Source organism: Sporobolomyces salmoneus, assembly GCF_050403485.1.
Source record: "Sporobolomyces salmoneus JCM6883 DNA, S_salmoneus_JCM6883_v1_ctg30, whole genome shotgun sequence".
Lineage (NCBI taxonomy): Eukaryota > Fungi > Basidiomycota > Microbotryomycetes > Sporidiobolales > Sporidiobolaceae > Sporobolomyces > Sporobolomyces salmoneus.
Genome location: NW_027481133.1, coordinates 141,894 through 164,235, shown reverse-complemented (window position 1 = coordinate 164,235; position 22,342 = coordinate 141,894). Strand labels below are relative to the sequence as shown.

General features: G+C 50.8%; 8 protein-coding genes across 8 annotated transcripts; 5 read left to right on the top strand and 3 right to left on the bottom strand.

Moving 5' to 3' along the window:
• Window positions 1-82: 82 nt before the first annotated feature.
• MET18 (Met18p) lies at window positions 83-4,543 on the top strand (the record flags this gene model as incomplete). Its single annotated transcript, XM_076632802.1, has 15 exons — window positions 83-182; window positions 262-351; window positions 421-483; window positions 553-685; window positions 747-981; window positions 1,083-1,183; window positions 1,248-1,335; window positions 1,405-1,756; window positions 1,834-2,830; window positions 2,913-3,033; window positions 3,127-3,465; window positions 3,556-3,729; window positions 3,814-4,008; window positions 4,093-4,287; window positions 4,364-4,543. 15 exons carry the CDS (start codon window positions 83-85, stop codon window positions 4,541-4,543), a joined length of 3,363 nt encoding a protein of 1,120 aa, XP_076487248.1.
• A 3,106-nt stretch (window positions 4,544-7,649) lies between these two features.
• On the bottom strand, window positions 7,650-8,785 carry JCM6883_001216 (uncharacterized protein; the record flags this gene model as incomplete). The annotated part of the gene is made up of 3 exons (XM_076632801.1): window positions 7,650-7,794; window positions 7,873-8,335; window positions 8,407-8,785. 3 exons carry the CDS (start codon window positions 8,783-8,785, stop codon window positions 7,650-7,652), a joined length of 987 nt encoding a protein of 328 aa, XP_076487247.1.
• A 416-nt stretch (window positions 8,786-9,201) lies between these two features.
• Window positions 9,202-12,259, bottom strand: JCM6883_001215 (uncharacterized protein; the record flags this gene model as incomplete). Its single annotated transcript, XM_076632800.1, has 2 exons — window positions 9,202-10,749; window positions 10,838-12,259. The coding sequence occupies 2 exons, from the start codon at window positions 12,257-12,259 to the stop codon at window positions 9,202-9,204; spliced, it is 2,970 nt and encodes a 989-aa protein (XP_076487246.1).
• A 338-nt stretch (window positions 12,260-12,597) lies between these two features.
• JCM6883_001214 (uncharacterized protein) lies at window positions 12,598-13,500 on the top strand (the record flags this gene model as incomplete). The annotated part of the gene is made up of 3 exons (XM_076632799.1): window positions 12,598-12,679; window positions 12,753-13,232; window positions 13,289-13,500. 3 exons carry the CDS (start codon window positions 12,598-12,600, stop codon window positions 13,498-13,500), a joined length of 774 nt encoding a protein of 257 aa, XP_076487245.1.
• Window positions 13,501-14,023: 523 nt separating this feature from the next.
• JCM6883_001213 (uncharacterized protein) lies at window positions 14,024-15,518 on the bottom strand (the record flags this gene model as incomplete). The annotated part of the gene is made up of 4 exons (XM_076632798.1): window positions 14,024-14,652; window positions 14,731-15,079; window positions 15,137-15,256; window positions 15,333-15,518. The coding sequence occupies 4 exons, from the start codon at window positions 15,516-15,518 to the stop codon at window positions 14,024-14,026; spliced, it is 1,284 nt and encodes a 427-aa protein (XP_076487244.1).
• Window positions 15,519-15,797: 279 nt separating this feature from the next.
• Window positions 15,798-17,838, top strand: JCM6883_001212 (type-X family DNA polymerase; the record flags this gene model as incomplete). Its single annotated transcript, XM_076632797.1, has 11 exons — window positions 15,798-16,020; window positions 16,101-16,201; window positions 16,280-16,343; window positions 16,427-16,489; window positions 16,563-16,674; window positions 16,748-16,846; window positions 16,955-17,014; window positions 17,158-17,213; window positions 17,277-17,538; window positions 17,632-17,738; window positions 17,810-17,838. 11 exons carry the CDS (start codon window positions 15,798-15,800, stop codon window positions 17,836-17,838), a joined length of 1,176 nt encoding a protein of 391 aa, XP_076487243.1.
• A 346-nt stretch (window positions 17,839-18,184) lies between these two features.
• JCM6883_001211 (PX and BAR domain-containing protein) lies at window positions 18,185-20,359 on the top strand (the record flags this gene model as incomplete). Its single annotated transcript, XM_076632796.1, has 6 exons — window positions 18,185-18,556; window positions 18,686-18,754; window positions 18,818-19,495; window positions 19,565-20,014; window positions 20,088-20,240; window positions 20,303-20,359. The coding sequence occupies 6 exons, from the start codon at window positions 18,185-18,187 to the stop codon at window positions 20,357-20,359; spliced, it is 1,779 nt and encodes a 592-aa protein (XP_076487242.1).
• A 519-nt stretch (window positions 20,360-20,878) lies between these two features.
• On the top strand, window positions 20,879-22,030 carry JCM6883_001210 (F-box protein; the record flags this gene model as incomplete). Its single annotated transcript, XM_076632795.1, has 2 exons — window positions 20,879-21,284; window positions 21,345-22,030. The coding sequence occupies 2 exons, from the start codon at window positions 20,879-20,881 to the stop codon at window positions 22,028-22,030; spliced, it is 1,092 nt and encodes a 363-aa protein (XP_076487241.1).
• Between the last annotated feature and the right edge of the window lie 312 nt (window positions 22,031-22,342).

The window sequence follows — 22,342 nt, the reverse complement described above, 5'->3', positions numbered from 1 at the left end:
TTATCAGGTCGAGGGTGAGTGAGATGAAAGAGAGAGAGAGAAAGTATGATTCACTCTCTTTCGCTCTCCGCTCATCAACCCAATGTCGATTCCCTCTAAACTAGTACCCCTACTGAGGGGTTACACAGCACTCGATGATACACAACTACCAGATTCGACTGTTCCATCCGAGATCGCTCAAGGTTCTGTCGCCTCTCTCTCTCTACTTTCCTCCACTCTTTATCTCCCTGTCTGACACTGTTCGGTGCATGGTTGGAACAGGTCTGGAATCGAAGGAATGGAAATTAATTGATATAGTGAAAGGGTTACAGGATAACCTCACGAGTGAGAATGATAAAGTTCGATCAAGAGGTTCGTCTCTCTTTACTCTCTCTCCAGTCTGCGTTGTTCGCGTTCACTGAGCACATTGGAGTTGAACAGGTGTCGGATTATTATCCCGTACAGTCGAGGAGATGGATAAATCCCTCCTAGACCGACAATCCAGTCCGTTCTCTCTTTCTCTCTCTTTCGCTAGCCCCCTCTGTAGAGCTGATATCGACTCGCTATGAGTAGCACAAGTCTTGACGACATTCTTCACGACAAAGTTATCCGACTATCATTCGCTCGTCTCGTGCGCCTCTGCCTTGATCAAATTAACCCAAGCCCCAAATTTCGGTACCGGAGAAGGGATCCAAGTCACTCGCGGGTTCGTCCCTTATCCTCCCCCTGCTCCTCTTCTCCCACTCACTCCCTCTCTAACGTCATAGGATTTTCTCCTCCGTAACTCTCAAAAATCACGCTCAATCAACCCGATACAAACTGTACCTCCTCCTCGATTCCCTCATGCATCACTCCCGACCCGCGCTCAAACGACTCGGGAAAGAGTTCCTCAAAGGATATTGTTCATTGGTGGAAGGAGAAAAGGATCCAAGGAATTTAATGATCAGTTTTGGATTGATTAGAGTCATGGTATTGGAATTTGAATTGGATGGGTGCGTTGAAGTAAGTCTCCTCAATCACTCACTCACTCCTTTCTTTCTTTCAGACTGTGGGATGGGAAGGAACTGATCAAGTGGTGAGATTGGGTGGGATGAATTGAATAGGAGTTGTTCGATATCAGTTTTTGTTATTTCCCAATCACTTTCACTCCCCCAAAAGATGATCCGTACGGAATCACTTCTCAAGATCTCATTGAAGCTCTTCGGTCAGTCTCCCTCTCACCCTCTATCCGTGAGTGCCTAAGCTGACTCGGTTTCGTTCTGATACAGAGCTTGTCTCTCCGCAACTCCCCTCTTTGGACCTCTCGCCTTACCTCTCTTCCTCGATAAGCTTCAAGCCGCCTCTGAGAAAGCCAAAGTACGTAATTTCCCCTCTGCCTCCTCTTTCCTCTACTGACCAACCGCGTTCGTTTACGATGTTAAATAGAGACAAACTCTCGAAGCCCTAATCGCGTGTTTCCCAATCTACGGTGCCCGTCTCTGCGGTGACTGGGCCCTGAAATTCTCCGAAGCCCTCTCTTTGGAAGTATTTCACGCTACAGAAGAACGAATTCAAAGATTAGCTTTAGAAGCTTTTCATTCGTTGTTTCGAACTCTGTACCCGGATCGAGTGAGCGACTCGGAAGGAGGAGATACAGAGATGAAAGAGAGCGAGGGCAACGGGGAGAAAGGAATTGTAGAACAGGTGGTAGGGAATAGTTTACAAGAATTGGAGGAACCAGAGAAAAGGGATTCGAAAGCTGCTATGAGAATCTTGATCACTCTCGCCGCTTGCTCCCGTGCGTTTATGTTTCTCCCCTCTTATTCATCTCCGTCTCTCCAGCACTGACTCGGATTTCGATTGTGTGATGAGTAGATCGATTAACGAGATACGTCCTGAACGAAACTCTTCCTCCTTTACTAGAACTCGCGCAAAACCCCGAAGAAGTCGCATCAAGACCTTCTATCCTCTCCCATCTCTCCATTCTCATCTCCTCCTTCTCCTCCTCAGCGAACGATCCCAGCGAAGGAGGTCTACCTTCCTCCCTCCTTCACTCGACTTCCTCCTCCTCTTCACTCGATTTCTCGCAAACACCTCTAGAGAACCATAAAGATACTCTCCTTTCCCTGTTCACGTCTTCTACGAAAGGAACGACTGCAACGAACAGGCTACCGGCGTTGAAAGGGTTGATCGGATTGGTTAGAATACCGAATCGATTCCTTGATGGAAAAGAAATCGAATTCATCGTTTCGACTTTCAACGATCTCGTTATCCCTTCCTCCTCAAGTACAGGTTCAACGACGAAGATGATGGGGGAGGAGACAGTGGAAGATGAAGTGTATGATCTCGCCCTAGAAAACTTAATCATCGTTTCAGAACTTCATCCGAAAATTATCGAATCGACGACTCTACCCCTCTTATTCTCCCAATTACCCATTACAACTCCTTCGGCAAGTCGCGGTTACACGAAGATTCTGTCGGCGTTAGCGGCTTTATCGTTACCGGCGGATTTGTTCGAATTCTTTTCCCTCAGGATTCTCTCCCGATTAGAGGAACTCCTCTCTTCCTCGAGTTCAACTTCGACGACGGGAGATTCGCTCTACGCTCATCATTTATTAGTGACACTCAAGAGTGTGATCGAAGCGAAGATCAGGAAGAAGGTCGATGAGGATCTGAAGAAGTATTTAGAGAATGGATTCATCAAGAACCTCCTTGGATTCTTTATCTTACCTACTCTACCCGCCTCGAACTCGAATGCGATGGACATGGAGGAGGCTGGCCAGGAGAAGAAGGTGACGACGGCGACGGATTTGAGGTTATTGGTGGATGTTGGGAAGATTTTGGGGTTGGTTTTGACGAGAGTTGAAGTCGAGTAAGTTACCCTCCCCTCACACTCACTTAGTTGAGCACGTCCGGGCCGAGGAGCTGACTAGCGCTCGTTTGGATGACGATAGGAGTCAGACAACGTTTTATCAATCAATCGACGAAGCGTTTCAAACTGGGAACCTCGCGGGCTTATTAGGAACCAACGCGGTACCGAAAGATCTCTCGTCGAGTTCATTCGCTCCATTCTCCGTAAGTCCTCTTCTTTCCTCCGCTCAAAATCCCAGCTCAAAAAGAGACTAATTCCTCTCTCTCTCTCTCTGTCTCTCTCGCTCTCGCGATTAGTCCTCCTCACCGATCTCTCAGCAGAACCTCCTCACGCTCTATACCTCTTCTCTCCTCTCCCTCCGTCCTATCGTCCCTCTCTCCTCCTCCCATCTCCTCTCGCTCCTGAACCTTCTTCTAACGAAATCGCTACAAGTCAAGAATGAGTTACAACTCCAAGCGGTTTGTTACGGATTAGCTAGTTTGGTCAATAAACGAGTTGGGTCCACTGGAGGGACGGTTGAGGGATGGTTAGAGGGGGTTGAAATGAGGGAATACTGGGAGAGAAACCTTGGGACGACGAATCGAGAACGAGGCGAGGTGGGAAGGAGGAGGAAAGCCCTGAGAGTTTGGACCTGGGTACGTCTCCCATCTCTCCCTTCCTCGCGTCCTTTCCCCGAGGGAGGGGAGACGTACTGAGTTTCGTGACTGAGATTGTTGGTGGAACAGATCGCGAAAGCTTTGATCGTTCGTTCGGATCCGAGGGGTTACAAGATGGTTGAATCCCTTCTTGGATTGTTCTCGGATCCTGAATTAGGGAGGGATGCTGCGAAGGGATTGGGAGTGATTGCGGATGAGGAGAAGGAGAAGGTTTTAACGAAGGAGAACTTCTCGGTTATTCGCGTAAGTAGCTCTCCCTTCCTTTCTTTCTCATCGCTCGATGAACAGAAGAAGCTGACATGACCTTGCTGTGTGTCCGGTCGACAGTTGTTGTATAAACAAAGATTCTTCACGTTTTTACTACCGAAACTCGTCGATGCTCACGAACAACAACGCCAACAACAACAACAAAGCGACTCTCCCTCGACAACGACAACGACAGATCAAGCCGTCTATTTGATCGCTCTATCGAGTCTGTTACAACATATTCCGAAACAATTAACGCTAACGGAATTACCCAAAGTACGTTTCTCTCTCTCTCTCTCTGTCTCTCCTTCCCTCCTCCCTCTCTCCGCTCGCGACTAACTCGCTCGGAACGTTCCCTAGCTCCTACCGCTCCTGATCACTTCCCTAGAACTACCCGACCCAATCCTTCGAGCGAACGTGATCGATACCCTCGGAATTCTCGTACTCGAGATCCCCCAACTCCTAGAACCCAATATTTCTTCAATCGTCTCGAAAACTATTCGATCCGCTATTCCTAGCGCTTCTGATCCTGATTCTCGTGCTCCTGGTTCAATCGTTCGTTCTTCCCTCTCCTCCTTTCCCTTCTCTCTCTCGTTCGACTTGCTGACCCTGAGATTGTGACGTCGAGTAGAAACTCCGTATAGCCTCCCTAGAGTTCCTCGCCCTCCTACCTAACCATATCCCGTACCTAACCTTACATCCTCAGAAAACGATGGTGTTGAAGGAATTGGGGAAAGCGATCGATGATCCGAGGAAGGAGGTTAGGAGGGTCGCGGTTGAATGTAGGAGTGCGTGGTTTGGATATAACTAGAAGTGCGGTGCGTGTGAATAGACCGGGGAGAGGAGGCCTGGTTGAAATGAACGAAAGAGAAAGTCCTGAAGATTTGAGAGAAGAAGAGAGAAAGAGACTCGTAAGAGATGGTCAAGGATCAGACAGTCGCGTATTCGCGCAGAGGCTGTACATTTGGGTCTGATACGGTAATTGAGAGATAGAAGGGGACAGTAGGGGACAGACTGAACTGAGTTTAGATCGAATCGAGCTCAGACGCAGTTCTCTTTTCCCGATCTCCTTCATTTCGAGTCGTTCTGACCTTGCTCTCCTCCTCTTTTCTTCCTCCCCCTTGCCACTACAAGAGAGTCTCAGAGGGGAGAGTCATCGTTCGGCCGTGTCATTCGCAAGCAGAGAAGACTGCGAGTTGCGTTCTCGCGAGCTTGGTCCAACATTCGCTCGTTTGTAAACCTCGCAGGACTCGCGAGCAAGACTCTCATCGAGACAGACTCTCACACACATCAGGCAAGTCAACAGAACAAGCGGCAGGTTACAGAGTGACCGTACTACAAGGACAAGGGACAAAAGAGTATCCGAAACCCCTCCTTCATGGAACAAGCCGATGTATGTGCATGGCCTCGAAGCGACGAGAGCGGGCAGTGATGTCGTCTCGTCGCTGCGAACGAGTACATGGACATTAGTTGGTTTGTTCCGTGAAGGTGAAATTTCGGATAGAAAACAAGTTGAAGCTGGATTGAGGTACGAGGATCCACCGGGTCTTGATCCTTCTACGTCCCAGTTCTCTTGCAGCATTCGGGGGCACCGATCTGCTTGAGAGGACTCAGGAAACCCTAAAGCTTCATCAACAGATCGGCAATTTCCGCTGAGTGTTGCGAGCGAACGAAGACGCAAAAGGTTCTCGAGCGAACCGATTAGTTGCCATGAGCCCCTCTGCTGAGGAGATAACGATCATGAATTGTCAGTGCTCAAGTTGCGACCGAAAGGAAGGGGGAAAACTGAGGGATGACTCACGTCGGTTCGAGTTGGGCGAGGATGACGATCGAAGCGCTTTCCACTCAAAGGCATTGCTGGGATACGAGCCATTCGGGCGTCGGCCCAAGATGGAAGAATTTCAAAGCGACGTTTCGAAGCTTTGCGGAATCAACTCGAGCCGACGCACGCGGATGGCTCGTTTTCAGCAAAACCTTTGAGTCGATCAGCGTTCAAACCGTGAGGACGAGGAAATGGAAGAGGGTCGATACGGCGAGTCGAGGTCGAACGAGAGGAAGAAAGGGTCGAGGAGAGAGGAGAGAGGATAACCTACTCGAGACCTCACCTTGCTTGACTCGATTCCATACCTACACCCGCGATCCCAGAGCAAAAGAAATCGTCGTCTGAGAGTCTCGAGTATAGGTACAAGTTGACCCAGTCGAGCAGGGTGAAATCGCGAATAGGAAAACGTCGAGGATGAGTCGATGACTGTCTGGTCTGTCGAACCTGGACCTTGAGCCGTTCTGCGCCCCGTATCGCTCGCAGAGCTCAGCCGGCACCGGTTCGCGAGCACTGAACAGGATGAGCTCCTGCGTGTCCTCCACGAGCCGGTGCCCCTCGCTGCTGAGCTTTGCGATCGATTCGAGACGCAAGACGGCTTCGAGATCAACGGCAGAGACGACGGAGACCCTCGAGCGATACTGTGCGAATTCAGAGCTGATCAGCTCTTGAGAAACGAAGGAAAAGGTGGAGAAAACGACGTGTGACTTACGGTGCTTCCTCGCGACGCGCGGCCGGCGTTCGTAGCGCTTGCGACACAAAGGGCTTGCTGACCGAGATCGAGGTCCGAACGTGCGCGTCGAATTTGAGTCCCAGAGCGCGAGGATCAAACGCGTCTGGGTTACAAGTGGAACGCGCGCGATCAGTCCCGGTCGATGCCAGCAAGACCCTTTAATCGATGAGCGCTCGAGCGACTGATCGAGGAGGTAGCTGGGGGACAGAGGAGGTCGGAAAGGGTGGAGTGAAAGACGAGAGGCGCGAGCGAGCGAAAAAAGAGGGAAGGGAGTTCTGTTGCGAGAGAACGTTCAAGGGAAAGTTTACAGCTTCCAGTCGAACGCACTCACCTACAAAGAGATCTGCGACTGACGACGAAGATTGGGAGAAGGAAGGAGAGAGGAAGAGAGGAAAGAGAGGGCGTTTGCTCGGTTTTTGACGAGGCTCGACCACCGCGGAATACGACCGGACTTGTCTTTCGTCCTTCCTCATTGGTCGAACTTGCCTCGTCTGAGAGCGAGAGTTCAACAACCACAAGCTATCGATGCGATTACTCACAGCAGACAAGAACTTCCCGAGAGAGTCAGACTAGGGCACACACGTCTCATCGACTGATCTTCCTGTTCCCCATCTTCTGCGACCGGTACTTCGACCTGTTACTTCAAGAATAACGACGGCGGAGGTCGCTCCCATGTGCTGGCCGTCGTCAAGCATTCGAGGAGGGGAGTAAGAATCGAGACTCATCGTCTTCCCCGGCTATTCCTGCTGTAGATGATTGGGTGACTGCAATGGAGGGTCCTGCTTCGTAGTCGATAGCCGTGACTGAGTCTGGTACCGCAGCGAGGAGAGGACGAGCGAAAGAAGATGATCATCCATTTCGATGTGACGGGAGCACGGGTAGGCACTTGGGAAGCGCTGAGGCTTGATTGAGAGGGTGAGCTAGGTGAGCGTCGCTGTGAGAAAGCTGTTGTGTGGCTGATTCGAGGTCGAGTGCAAGTGAGAAAGCGCTGGCCCGGGACGAGTTCTCGATTTCGTAGGAATCGGATGGGCCAGTTTGTGCTATCCTTCGCTAATGAAGCGGTACCAACAGCACTCTGACATTGAGCCAGGTTCTGATCGGACGCGAGAAAAAATCGCAACGGGGAAGTCGCAATTTTCGCACAATCTTCGCTTTCTCCCAGTCGCAACGAGCTCAGAAAGGAGCAGGACGAGCTCACTTTGTACGATAGTCAGAATCTCTCGTAGGAAAGGGGAGGAGATTGAACGTGAAGCGGGAACCCTTCGAACGGAAAACTCGACTCTAGCTCGATTGCGAAGTTTCAGGCATTCCTCCTCCTCAGCTCACACCAGCTTCCATCTCACGCACTACCACCTTGTCCGTTCTTCACTTCTCCTCTTCCTCCTCCTTTCTCTTCTTCTTCTCCGCGAGGAAATCGATGAAACTCTGAGGAATGAGTCCATCCTCTCGACGGTCATAGCAAACCTTCACTCCCTTCTCCACTGCAAGTTCCATCGTTTCCTCAAAGGGCCTGCAGGTGCGACTGAAGCGAGCTTCCACCGAAAGATACTCGAGCTTGAGCTTCACCTCCAAACAAGCGAGAACCCACCTGACGAACTGAGCCATATCCTCAACAGCAGGCCCTACACCGTTATTTATAAGAATGATGGCGTATTCTGTGCTAGAAGAGAGATGGCAGTGTTGTGGCGAGACGGTGGCGAGATGAATGAATTGCGGGTAGTTAGAAAGGAAGAGGTAACGAGGAGAAGCGAGGATTTCGAGTTGGTCGAGTAGATCCGTCTTCGAGAGGAGGCAGTCGCTTACGTCCTCGTTGTATATAGATCCTCGGTGCCTATGATACCTCGACGTGTCGTCGCATACGGCGAGATGTCGTAGGGAAGGGAGAAATTTCTTTTGGAGTACGACCTCCCAAATTTGAGAACTTGAACTTCCGCGATGGCACCAGATAGAGATAGTGCGAAGGTTCACGAGAATTGAAGGGACTACCGGAGGTCGTTGGAGCTCGATACGAGGTTCCTCCGTCAGATTCTTCACGACGATTCGTTCGAGAGCTATCGACACGAAGATTCCACGTGAGTCACTCATGGTTCTGCACTCATCATGAGGAACAGGGAAAACTCACTTTGAACGTTGAAGAGCTTTCCCTCGACCAATTCCTGAACAAGGCCAGTCCCCAATCGTCCAGTCTCTTCTATTCCTTCATCCACTTCGCCCCATTTCCACAAATATCTCTTGTACTTGTCCTTGCTGAGCGCTCTGTACTCTCGAGTAGAACCCCAGTCTCCCGTGATGGTGACCTTTTTAACGAATTCGCCGTCCTCTCTCCTGACACGGCGTAGCCTGTTGCGTTGGTCCATGTCTTCGATCCGGTTGTGGGAGTAGAGGACAGGTTTCACGACGTTCGCGAACGTTTTGCACGAGTAGGTGATCTGAGCGAGATCATGGCGAGAAGGGATGAGTTCGAAGATGTCGAGAAGGAGTTCGTCGGGGAGATGGGGCATTGTGGAAAGATTGAACGGGTGCGGAGTGCGTTGAGACGCGAGTAGCGAGAGGAAGAGAGATCGAAAAAAAGGAATCAATGCAAGACGAAAAAAGCGAACCCTACTCATCGAAAAAAGGAGGTCCAACCACCTCCAACGACGGAAATTCCGACCTTTTTCTGACCGTGACAGTAGTTTTAGTATCGAGGGAAGCTCACTGTACTGCCGCTGAGGCGGAGTGACACTAGTGACGAAATTTTCGGCCAGATTCGCTGAAAAACAGAGTCTTGCGATGAATCGCTCGTCTGAGATCCTACGAGAAGAAAATGAATGTTGAACAACGACAATATGTATTCCTTCAGCTCAGATCTTCCACAACAGATAAAGAGTTCCAAGAAAAAGATACTATACAAACTTTTGACCTTCGCTCTTCGTCTTCAGCCCATCATCATCAATTCGTCCTCTTCTTCCCCCTCTTCGACTACTGGAGCCTCCTCAAGAATAACCGTTCCACTTCGTTTTCCTCTACTACTCGGAGAGGGAGTGACAGAATTCAGACGAGGACTTCGACGAGGTTTCCGGATCGGAGTTCGATCTTTCGCTTTCGCGGACTCGACAGGCATAGAGGGAGGTCGCTGTCGAGGCGGTTCCATGACTTTGCTGACAAGGGAGGAGTTTCGCGTCTTCCTGGATCTGGAAGGGGTCGGAGGAGCTGGAGTCGAAATTGAGAATTCATCGTCTTCCTCCTCCTCCTCCTCCTCCTTCTCCTGTTTCTCTGGAGTGGAAGCCGTCTGAAATGACGATTGAGATCGAGGACGTCTAGGTTTCGCTGTCGACGACGGCGACGAGGTCGAAGCGTTGACCGAAGGAGAAGACCGAGCTCGAATGTAATCAGCGAGGGAAGAAGTCGGGGATTTATGAGGAGTCGGAGTCGAGGATGCCGAGATGCGGGAACGAGAGGAAGATGGAGTGGTAGTAGATTGACAACGAGAGGGAGTCGTCGAGGGAGTGGAAGGTGAAGAAGAGGGTAGAGTCGATCGTTTCTTCTTTCCCGAAGACGTCGAAGGAAGTGCTGGGATCTTGAACGTCTCGAGGGTCGGGGGAGTATCGGTAGAAGGTTTCCCTTTCGAAAATGGCGGAGTCGCTAACCCATAACTCTTCCTCTGCTTCCTCTCCTCCTCTTCTCGTTGTACTCTATCGCTCTCCTCATAGTCGAGTTCCATCCGTTCCTGCTTCTCGGGCTTCTTGGCCGGAGACGAAGGTAACGAGAAACAATCCAATTCATCCTCCATCTCCATCCTCTCCTCTGCCTTGCTCTTCCCCTTGCTCTTCCCCTCCTTCCGCGTCGACGAGTCTACTGACTTGACCGGCGTAGTTGAGGCCGTTCGATCCGTTCGTCGAGATGAGGAAGGAGGAGCTGGACCAGGAATACGAATCTCGAAAGTACTCTCACTTCTCCTCTTCTTGCTTTCGCTTTTGGTCGATTTCGCCGAGCTGGGAGGGAGACCGAAAGGCATGAAGGTCGAACTTGATGGAGCTGGAATCGGAGTAGGTTTAGGGTTAGTTCGTTTCGCTCTCTCTTCGACGGGCTTCGAGGGATTCGTTCGTCCTCCTGAGTCGGTCGGTGAACGACGAGATGATGATGAAGTGGAAGGAGGAGGAGTCGCTTCGGGAGTAGGTCGCTGTTGAACTCTTTTGTCTCGTTTCCCTTTCCCTGATTCTTTTTCTCCCTCGACTCCTGCAGGATCCCGTCTTTCGTGATCACCGAAGATCCGTTTCGCTTTTACGGAGACTGAAGACTTTGAGGTAGAGACGGTCGAACCTTTCGAGTTTGGTGGTGAGGGAGGTAGTGCGAAGTAAGTTTGGGGTTGGGATTCGACGGCTGGAGATTCTCGTTCGAGTTCGAATTCTCCTTCTTCCGATTCGGATTCGGAACCCGAGTTTGCCGAGATCGAATGTCGGAGAGGTGAGAGGTTCTTCTTCGCCTGATACATTTCACCAAGATCAGACTCGTTTCAAAACACGAATCGAAAATCTCGTTCGAGAAACGAGGTAAGGAACTGAAAGACTTACGACCTTTGAAAGTTCCGACGCAACTGCATCTGGAGGTGGAGGAGCTGAGTCTCTGGAGAAGATCGATCTCCTATCTCCCGGGAAACGTGAAGGTGAAGACGATAGGACTTTCTTCGAGGCGGGCGAAATTGTCGTTTTCCAGGTGGAAGATTTCGAGAGAGTCGTCGATGATTTCGATGAAGCAGGATTGCTACTCAGGGTCGGAGATGAGGGAGATGGTGAGGACGTGGAAGGGAAAGAAGCGGAAGTCGTAGGTGGAGGGGAAGTTGAGAGATCGATCGTTTCGATCTTCCGTCGAATTGTCGAAGTAGTCGATTGTGTCAGTACTGAACGAGGAGAAGGTGTCGAGGTAGTAAATGGTTTCGTGGAACCCGACTTCGGTAGTGAGAACGGGGAATGGTCGAGAGGAATTGGGGCAGTTTCGGGAGTGACTGAAAAACTCGTCAAGTTCATCTCGTCGTCGCTCTCCTCCTCCTCCACCGTTGCCGGATACCGTTTCGAGGTTGTCGAGCTTGGTATCGGCCGCGTACTTTGGGAACGCAAGACAGGTCTCGGTGTACACGATTTCAACCATTCCCTCCTAAACTCTTCTCTCGATTGAGGCGCCTGAACCGGTTCATCCAATACCTCATTCTCCCTCCCATCCTTCTCCTTTCCTCTTCCCGTCTTATCCTCTCTCGTCTCGTTTTCATTCGTATCCCAAGCAGATTTCCCGGTCCATTCCAATTCTTGTTCCCAAAAACTCCTCAATTCCCTCTTCCTCTCGTCGAGTTTTCTCCGTTCTTCGCGATACTTGAGAGAAGGGAGAGATTCGAGGTCGTCGAATTCGGCGAATTCGTCTTCACTGTCCTCTGAATTGACCGAAGGTTCTTCCCATAAATCCGATTCCGAATTCTCATCTTCCCAATCTCCCTGCTCGTCTCCCTCTCCCTGTCCTTCTGTTGTAGGTTCGTCCTCGTCATCATCGATGATCTGAAATCCAGTATCCTTGCCCTCTTTCGCCTCTTGTCCAGTCGAAGAGGAATAGCCTCCAATCGAGAAGATCCCTTTCCTACTATTCCTCAACATCCCTCGATCCTGTACGATCGTCAAACTCCTCAAGTCGATGATATCGTCCTCCTCCACCGGGATCGCTCTCGTTCTTCCCGTTGGTCGATGTTTCCTCCCCTCCCTTCCGCTCGAATTCGTCGGCTCATTTCGTAGAGAATGTCGACGAGCAATGTCGGACCAGATATCGCGTAACTTGAGAGTAGAGTTCAAGCGTGAAGTGAGCAGTGAATCATCCGGTTGTTTGGTAGAGGTTGATGATGAGACGCGTCGTTTCTTCGAGGGAGAAGGAGAATCTGTTTGTCGTTGCTGTTGCTGTAGGGTCGTAGATGGATAATCTTCTAGTTTTAATGGTGTAGGGAAGAACTTTGTCATTCCTCTTTGGGGTCGAGGGTCAAAACGAGAGAGAAGTTCAGTGTCGTTCGGTGATTCTCTTTTCTCTCTCTCTCTCTCTCCCTCATCACTCTCGTTCGGCCTTATTCATCGTGGCTTCCCCCGGTTCTCCCCACCTGTTACATCTCCTCCTCTCGCTCTCTACCCTAACCTATCTCCTAACCCTTCATTCCTACCTCCTCTCCCCTCTCTCGCTTCAAATCCTCCTCCTCCGTCTAATCTCCCAAATCCAATTCTCGACTCCTCGTAAATCCCATCCCCACAGATCATTACGGTTCTTTGTCGCATTGTGGATTGGGGAGAATGCGGTGATTATGGGAATGGATTGGGCGTGGGGAAGTAGGGGAACGAAAGGAACTGGATGGGCTCAGAGGGGGGTGTTGATTGATTGGATTGGACAAGGTGAGCAACTCTCTCTCTCACACACACGAGCGTAAAAAGAAGGGAGCTGATTGGGATGCGAGGGAGGAGATAGTTTCAACTCCTTCGAAATTCCATTTATTGGCGTTGGACGCTTTGATCGCATTGTTTCAGCTGTTGACGTTACTGGTATCGTTCGCTATTACTTTACCTTCCGACCTTGACGCCTCGACAACCACGACGGGAGCGACGGGGACGAGGAGTGTAACGGTTTTGGATCAAGAGGGAGTTCAAGTGACGGTCACTGCTGAATCAACCGCGCACACTCCGCTCGCAGAAGCCGGAACGAATGGAGAGGAGGCAAGCGAAGCAGCCAGGGATTATTTTGGGTTATTGGGATTACACGAAGAAGACGAATTCAACGAGGAAGACGGATTCGATGAGTTTGAACTCGCTAGCGAAGAAGAAGAAGATGAAGAGGTGACGACGAGGAGGAGGAAAGGGAAACGGAAAAGAGGGTATGAGTCCATTTCGGGTCATACAGACGACGGTGAGTTTGCATTATCGGAAGATTACGACGAAGATTCTTTATACGGTCCGTCATTTTCAATCTATCTTCTTGCCTCTCAAGCTCACTCTCTTCTCGATTAGGTCCCTCCTCTCCGAGATCTATTACATCGGCGATCCCTACGAGGGAACGAATCCCCTTGAAACCGATCGCGAAACTTCGCTTTCGACATATTTGGAACGAGATCAAACCGGGAAGTTTTCGGAATAGTTTCGAGAGGGTACAGGAGGAGGGGTTGAGGGTACAGGAGGAAGGGAGAATCGGAGGAAGAGGGAGAGCGAGAGGGGAATCGTGATTTTCAATTTGTACGCTCCTTCCGGTTCTCTGTCTGCCGGATATTTCAAACGACGCTGACGGGAGCTGAGGGAGAATACAGTGTTGTAGCAGCTCTCTCGACGCAAAAGTCGGACGCAATGTAACACTCTCCGCGACCGCTCTTCCTCGTTCCGTCCACGTACTCCGGCTTGCGAGAGACGGTGCGTTTCGATTTGGCCCGCACTGAGCCAAGGTGCTCATTCTCTCGGGTTCATACTGTTCGTTGGGTGTAGTGAGAAACGGGCAGAGTTCGATTTGACAGCTAAACAACGAAAACGGGACGTGCGAGAAAGAGAAATCGACAATCACCGAACGAAAACGAATCAACGACGAAGAAAAGAAACAATCAGCAGAAATCTGAAATATCACCAGCCTACAAGCAACCGATCCAGGCTCGAAGAATCAACGAAACACCAACCGAGACTTATCCACTTCCTTGGAACTTCACAACTTTTCATTCTCCCTTCCTTCCCCCTGACTCATGCATTCATTCATTCATTCATTCATTCCTCCTCCTCAGCCGATTCCGATACGCTCAACCTACTCTTTCCCCTCTTCAACGAACTCGTAGGACTTCCCTTCTCCCTCCTCCCTCCCGTTTCCCCTTCCTTTTCTTTCGATTCTAATTCGAACCCAGCCAAAGTCGGTGGATTCCAAGGCGCCATAGTTCCTTCTGATCCTTCTCGTTTGTTTTGGAGATTCTCTAATTCTTGATCGGATAACATGACTCCTCCTTTACCCGCTCCGGATCCTTCTCCTGAGATAGGGAGGGGTAACGAATCCGCCGAGGAAGTCAAAGCGACGATTTGACCCGATTCAGTGGAGACTGAGGCGAATGGAAGTAGGGAACCGAATCGAAGATGGAGGAGACAAGGGAGAGAAGTCAAAGTCGTGTGAATGTAAAGTTGGAGGAGATCAGAACGGGATTCATGTTTGGGCGAGTTCGAGGGGGAGGGAGTACGGGCGAGTGAGTAGGGGTTCGGAGTAGAGGATCCGGAACCAGAGGGTGAAGAAGAAGGGTGAGTATTGGAGAGGAGTGAACGGAGGAGATTGAGTGGGGTCGAGGAAGTGTTTAGGTGTAGGGAGGAGAGGGAGGAGATTGATGATGAGGATTTCGAACGGGATGGATGACCTACACCAGTCAGGGAAGGGAAGGAAATGTCAGTTTCAAGCGGCAAAGAAGGGGAAGAAAAGTCGTTTGTTGCTTTACCTCTCTTCTCACTAGCTCCCTGATCGAACCAAACCCTCCCCTCTTCATCTTCCCTCCAAACCCCTCTTCTCCCGGCCACTTTCAACCCAAACTTTTTCCTTCCCTCATCTCTCACTTCCCAATAACCTCCAAGAACTCTCTGGACGACTTCCCTCGAATCTTTTTCGGTCAAGATCCCACTGAGACGCAACGAGAGAAGGTAGAGGAGGAAAGAGAGTTCGTGACCGGTTCCGTAGTCGAGTCGGGAGGTTGAACCGAAGGAACGGAGGACATGGAATTGAAGTTCGGGCAGGAGGACGTCGGCGTGTCGGAAGGAAGGGAGCAATTGGAGATGCAATCCGGTGGCGAGCTACGAGAGAGAGAAGGGCGTTGGTGAGATGGAAAGAGGAGGGAGGAGGCGACGTACGACAGCGAGTTTCGAGCGGAATGAAGTAAAAGTTTGAGCTTGATCTGAAGGGGGAACGGTTGGAGTCGATTCGACCAAGAGTGAAACCTTCGTGAGGAACTTGCACAACTCTTCCACGACCTGCATCCGTGATACCGGTGAGAGGGAGAGGTGAGTTTCGAGTCGGTGCTACGAAATCGAGACGGACAGAACTCACTGGACTGGGCCTCTCGGGTGCTATTTCAGCGAGTGGATCAGTGCTATCGATCATCTCTTTGAGGTACTCTTGAACCCATTCAAAAGGGAGAGAGCGTTTGAATTGTTCGACGTCGGATTCCGAAAGGATCTTGCGGTCGAGAGAAGTAGAGGGCGTGAGATTCGAGAGGTCGAGTTGAGGGAGCATCGTGCTCTGCTCCGGTGAATTGGGGAGAGAAAAGGGAGAGAGAAGGGGGAGAATAGAGAGGCTTCGCAGCTTTTGGAAGATTCGCGAAGGTCTGAGCGTTCCCCTTCACTTTCTCTCTTCTTCTTCGCCCGCCGCTTGATCAAATCTACCGCTTCAGAGTGAGCGAGACAGTGACGTCCGAGCAGAGAGCGTCCGCACGGACGTCCACATCGATCATCCAACATTCTCCATCTTCCTCTCCTTCTCTCCACCACCGCCTCAGCTCGAACGACCACTCGCATGCCACCACCCCAGAACACTACTTCACCACCTTCCACTCGCTGTCGTTCTCCATCTCCCACGGCCTCATCTTGGAGGAGTCCCTCTTCAACCTCCGAGTCCGATCCCTTCTCCCTCGTCCCTCCTTACGCCTGCAAACGTCCTTCGCCCTACCCATGTCCTAATCAAGCTCTCGTAGATGCCCTCACTCCTCTCCGAGAGTATCGATTCGTTCTGTACGGTAGTACGTCTCTCGCTTCTTCCTACCTCTTCTCTCTTTCTGGGCAACTCTGAGATACGAAGAGGGGCTCGATGTACATGCAGCGGCCGAACCGGAGAGTATCAGTTATGCGACGGCGATTTCAACGATTATTGGATGTCCTGTCAAGATTGAAACGATTGAACAGGCGAGGAGGTTACCCAAAGTACGTTCGCTTCACTCTCTCTCTCGGTGTCTCTCTGTGAGTACAGTGGAGACGGGAGAACTGATGAGGGATGAGTAGGTTGGAGAGAAGATCAGTTTAAAGATTAAAGAGTTTTTGGAAACGGGGAAAATTCAGGATGCTAGTGAGGCTCAAGCTCTCGCATCTGCTTTCCGCTTGGTTCGATATCAACGAGGCTGATGCCGTAGAAGCTCGAGTTTCTCACAGTCGATTTGAAGACGAACGAAGAATTCCTCGCTTTGAAAGAGTTACAGACTGTTCATGGAATCGGTGAATCTCCTCCCCCCTTTCCCCTCCCTCCCTTTCATTCGCCTCAACGAGCTGAACTCTACGTTCTTCATAGGTCACACGACCTCCCTGAGTCTGTACGAACAAGGCTATCGTTCGATCCGTGATCTTCGGGCCGCGAAACTTTACTCAACCCAACTCGAATACTACGAAGATTCTCAAGAAAAGTCCGTCGAGACGTTCTTCATCCTGTACCTCGAGAGAGTATGAGAAGCTGATGTAGATAATCTCATTCGACAGGATTCCGAGAGAAGAGGTAGAGTTGATCGCGGAATTTGTAAAGATTCAGATTGCGAGATGTAGGCCGAATGAGGAGGCGATTGTAGAGATTTGCGGTGGGTGAGTGATCTTGCCCACGATACAACACATTCCAGTTCGACGCTCGGAAGCTCTTGCGAGAAAAAAAGGACGAAGCTGACAGTTTTCGTTCGTTTCGATTCGAGTTAGGTATCGTCGCGGGAAACAGTTCTCAAACGATGTCGACCTCTTGATCACTTATCCACATCAGTGAGTCGGCGGCGAGTTGCACGAGCGAACTCGTCCCCAAACGTGGAGTGAGAAGCTGATCGAGCTTCCACCTGCACCCTTCCCTCTCCCGCTTGCTTGTTCGCACTTGCGTTCGTTCGTGCAATCTTCTTATCGGCTCACAGGGAAGGAATTGAAAGGGGCCTACTAGGCGAATTGCTCGAGAGGCTACAGAAGAAAGGTCAGTCTCTCCCCTCTCTTCACCACAACCTCAAGCTCAATTCACGACACTGCTTCGATGCAGGCTTCATCGCTCAACTTCATTCCTCTCAATCCCCCGCCTCTCTCCGTTCCACCTCATCGAACAAGCGTTCCTCTCGCCTCGACTGCCTCGACCGCGCTTTCATCACGTTCTGTCTCCCTTCCAACGGAACAACCCGCCTCAAGCCCAAATATAGGAGGTTGGATTTGATCGTGGTGAATTGGAAGACGTGGGGAACGGCATTACAGAGTTGGACGGGGAGTACTCAGGTTAATCGGGATTTGAGGAGGTGGGCTGATAAAAAGTAGGTGATCCCTTGCTCCCTCTCCCTTCTTTCGGTTTTCGAGTGGGAGAGGTAGTCGAGAGAGAGAGGCTGATGAAGAGATGGAGTGAACAGGGGCTATAGCTTGGATGCAGGTGGGTTGAGGAATAAAACGACGGATCAGGTCCTCGAGATCTCGTCGGAAAAGGAATTGTATAGGATCCTCGAGTTGGAGTATATCCGTACGTCCTCGTCTTCCTCAGTCTTCTCCAGAGGCATGGAGTGAGTAGCTCAAGAGATCGTAGAAGTACAGCTCCGACATTGCGAAGAGCGGATCCTTGAAAGTTCGCGAATTCGAGGTCGAGGGATTGCTGTACTCCTTCGCCTATCCTGTCATCGAGCCACTCAGCCTTTGTTCGATGAGTACTTAGTAGGCTCTCCTCAAGTGGGCCCCCTGGACTGCCAATTTGCGAGGAGTACAAGAGAAAAATTCGTTTTTGAAAACTAGTCATTTTGCATTCCATTTCTCCCTATTTTTCGGCCGCATCCTCTGCGCATCAGTGATTTCAGTTACATCGAACATCACGCGCTGTCAGGGCTGAAACTCTTCGAGAAATCAGACAACGCACTCTCCACAATCTAGCGTCGTCGTCGCTTTGTCCCTCTTACTTCTCTTCGCCTATCAATCATGTCGTCCCCTCCAAACGTGACCGACGACTCGAACCCTTTCTCTTCCGACCCATCGCCATTCTCCTCCTCTCCCTCTCCCACAACCGATGATCAACTCCCCTCAAGTTCATCAACTGATCAACTCCCACGCGACAACGACGATGACGACGATGCACCCTTACAAGCTACGAGTGCTTACCCATTCTCAGCTGATCCGTACGCTCAACACGCACGACAAGAGTCAGCAGGAGAAGACGGAGAGGGAGAAGGAGAAGATGGGGAGAGAGTGACGATGAACAACGCGACTAGTCCTCCGTTACCTTTGACACCGAGGGAGAGGGAGAGGGAGAGGAGTGAGAGTTGGAAGAAGACGACGGATGATGTGATACAAGTGAGTACGGTACTCTGTTCGTGTCGAGGATGGCAGAACGGGGAGATGAGCTAGTCGACTTTCCTCAGTCTCTCTGCCGGCGAAGGGTACGGAGTGTACTGACGAGACGAGTGAGTGACTGTTGAGTAGATTGTAGATGCGTTGAAAACGAGTGAGGGAGCTAGTGCGCCTTATATCGTTTATTGCATCCGATACGAGGTCAGTCCTCTCTCCTACCCTCTCTATCTGGGCTCCTCATTGACACCTTCGATCACGCGACAGGGACGAGAAGTCCGACGACGTTACTCTGACTTCGTTTCCCTCCGAGCGGCTCTCGCAACTCTGCACCCATGTTTCGTTGTCCCTCCTCTCCCACCCAAAAACACCCTCTCATCCTACGCTATTGCCGGCACGAACCCCTCAAAAGCGAAAGAAGATGTTGCTCTCATCGCTCGTCGTCGTCGAATGCTCTCTACGTTCCTGAACCGAACTCATTCTCACAAAGTTCTCGGATCAGATCGAGTATTCCAACGATTCCTCGACCCGGAAACCCCTTGGTTAGACGTCTTACATTCCCCACCCGTCACTCTCGTCCCGAAGAACCCACTCCGAGCCGCCGCTTCAGATCCTACCGATCCCGATTTACTCGCCTTGTTCGCGAACCTCCCTCTGCCCACTTCAAGTTCGGCTTCGTTACAACATCCAGATCAGAGGTTTTTGGATTCAGAGAGTTTCACGAACAAGTTTTCGTCGCATTTGAGTGGGAACATGGAGAAAGTGAACAAGAGACTCATGAAACGATGGACGGATGCCGCTGGGGATTGGTCGGAAATGGGAGGAGGGATGAATGGATTTGCGTTGAGAATGGGGGAGGAGGATGGAGGGAATGGGGGGTTGGATGAAGCGACGGAAAAAGTTGGGATGGCAGTTGATGCGGGTTATACTCTGACGAATTCAATGGTACGTCTCGGACTTTACAGTCTCTCTCAATCCCTCGAAGCTGACTGTAATTGTTCCCCTGACGGACAGCTATCGCGTTGGGAACAAGAATGGACTGAACCTTTACAAGAATACACTCAATTCTCTTCAATCATCAAAACCCTCTTGAAGTATCGACATCAAAAACACCTTCAATACGAATCGGCGCGGGAATTACTCGAATCGAAGAGATCGACGTTGGAAGAATTGGAGAGGAGTGAATTGGAAGCTCAACGATTGGCGAAAGCTCTCGAGAGAGTCAGAGTAGTTGGAGACGATGGTAGTACGCAAGGGGCGATGGAGGGAAGTGAGACGACAGCGGGGACGGAGGGACAACATCAACCGTTACCGCCGCTACCGCCGACGAGCCCGACAGGAGGAAGGAAGAGTGGTGGTGGATTACTCTCCGCTTTGAGTCATTCGGTGAAAGGGTTCGTCGATTCGGATCCGGAGGCATCGAGAAGAAACACTATCTCGAAAACTCGAGAACAAATCAATCAGGTCCGTCGTGACTCTCTCCATCCATCTACTCTTCCTCGAGACTGAGCTGATGCAAGGCGTGCGAAACGAACAGCTGGATGACGCGATCAAAGCCTTGACGAGTGATCTGAGATGGGCCTCGAGTACGATTCAAGCTGATTTGGATAGGTTTCAGAGACAGAAAGTTGGGGATTTGAGAGAGATGTGTTTGGATTTCTCGACTTTCCACAAGGAATGGGCGGAAAAGGTACGCGCCTCTCTCCTGTTACCGACCACAGAATGGCGCTGATTGAGTTGGCGACTGAGTAGAATCTGGCAATGTGGGAAGAAGCAGCTCAAGCGATTGACGCAATCTCCGTCGACTAAAGCCTCCCTCCTTCTCCCCGGTTCTCTCGTGCTGTATCAATCTGTCGGATCTCCTCCATCTCTTCTTGTGTACGCTCTCGTCTCTCCGCCTTTCCTCATCAAGCAGTTTCTTGTGTTCTTTTTCTCTCCCGTGTTTGCATTACTACCCAAAAACATCGTATGTTCTTTCTCCTATCCCTGTATCGCTTCTGTTTCGCTCGTTATGTCGTATACGCTTCGAGCGGAAGAAGCAAGTGTCGAGATGGTGCACGGATCTCGTTTATCGATGAGTAGGGTTCGCTTTTTTCACATCGCATTGATCGTTTTTTTCGCCCTCTCTTCCTCTCCTTACTTGATTCACCTTCGCTCTCGTCGACAGTTAGGAGTATTGGAGGTATCGACGAGCGGGAATTCGTCGCACAACGAACCAGGTTCGCTTCTTTCTTCCTTTGATCTTTCTTTTCCCCCTCTCTTGCCTTTCCTCTTCTTTCTCCAGTCTCGTCTCTGACTCTCCGACAGCCACGTAGATAACACCCCACGATGCCTCATCTCCCCGACGAACTCCTTCTCGACATCTTCGAACTCGTCCCATCTCAACACGATCTCGCCCGACTCTCGTACTCGTCCAAGACATGCGCGGCCGTCGTCAAACCTCTCCTATACTCCCATATCAGGATCGGAAACAAAAAGCAGTGCCCAAAGTTACGTGCGATCAACGAAGAGGACGCCAAACTCGTCAGAACGGTTTCAATCCTGGGAGATTTCGCGCAAGTTTGGAACGAAGACGTTGAGGACCTTGCCAAATTGTTTGAAGATGCTGCCTTCATGGAGGAATTCGAGGAAGAGGGGGGATCCGAGCAAGGGGGGAAATACCAAGTATTAGTCTGTGAGGTAGGCGCCGGCACGGTGCAGGAGTTCTTCGAGGGCAAGCTCTTCAACCCCGAATGTAAGTCATCAATCCTGTCAGAGTGTCAACGCGTGGCTGATCCAGCGCTAGCATCGATAGACGTCACAAAGGTTCTCGCGAGAAATATTCACGAAAGGCCTTTCGTCGAGCTTCGAAACCCCGCAATCATTCCCTGCGTCCTGAAGAACCTTCGAGATCTCTCCATCTCCATTCATCGAGGAGCGGCTCGACTCTGGACGGCTATACTCCGCAAAAGGTACCTCCCTTCGCTTCGCCGCCGTGGAATCTGGGATGTCACGGTATACAGTATCGAGCGCCGAGGAGGAGGAGGACTCACGGAAGTCGACGCGGCGAAGTCTGTCCTGGAGAAGACGGATTTACTAGATCAACTCGACATCCTCGCTTCGTACGAATACCCCGTCCTTCGGCTCTACCCTCAGCTTGTACACCTCGCCATCGTAGCAGGAGAAACTAGTCTCTCCCATACCACAAAATACGCCACTGTCATGGGAGGGGGAAGGTTTATGGTCTTAAACGAGTCAGTTGTTCGCCATCTTGACTTGTTCATCGCTCAGTCAGGAAGGACCGTCAGTCTCGAATATGTCTGGGTGGAATCCTGCTTGGCGCGTTGTCAAGTTAGTCTTCAGCAGATATTGGATGCTGCAGTCGAGAAGGGAGTGAAGGTTCATTACGACGGGGACCGAGACGAAGGACTTATCCCTCAGAATTTCGTCGATTTCCTTGAGGAGAAAAAGAAGAGAAAAGACGCGGAAGAGGAGAAGTAAAGATTGTGCAGGGGGATAGTGCGAAGGTGTGATCGTACGCAGTGGTTTGGATCGAGGAGGAGGAATTGCTGAATATTTCGCAATAGAGCTCAGCCTGAAAGTTTTCCGTTCGCGAGTGCTTGTCCGCTTCTCTGCGACCTCTCCCATTCCGCCATCAGAGACCTTGATTCACTCACGAAGTGAGCTAGATATGCTCCATTGAGGTTTTTGCGACCGGGAGACTGTTGCGAAGACTGAGCGAAGACTGCAGCTCGCCCGTCAAAATTCTCCGTGCTTGTAACTCGACCCTGGAGAGATATCATCAAGCGGTAA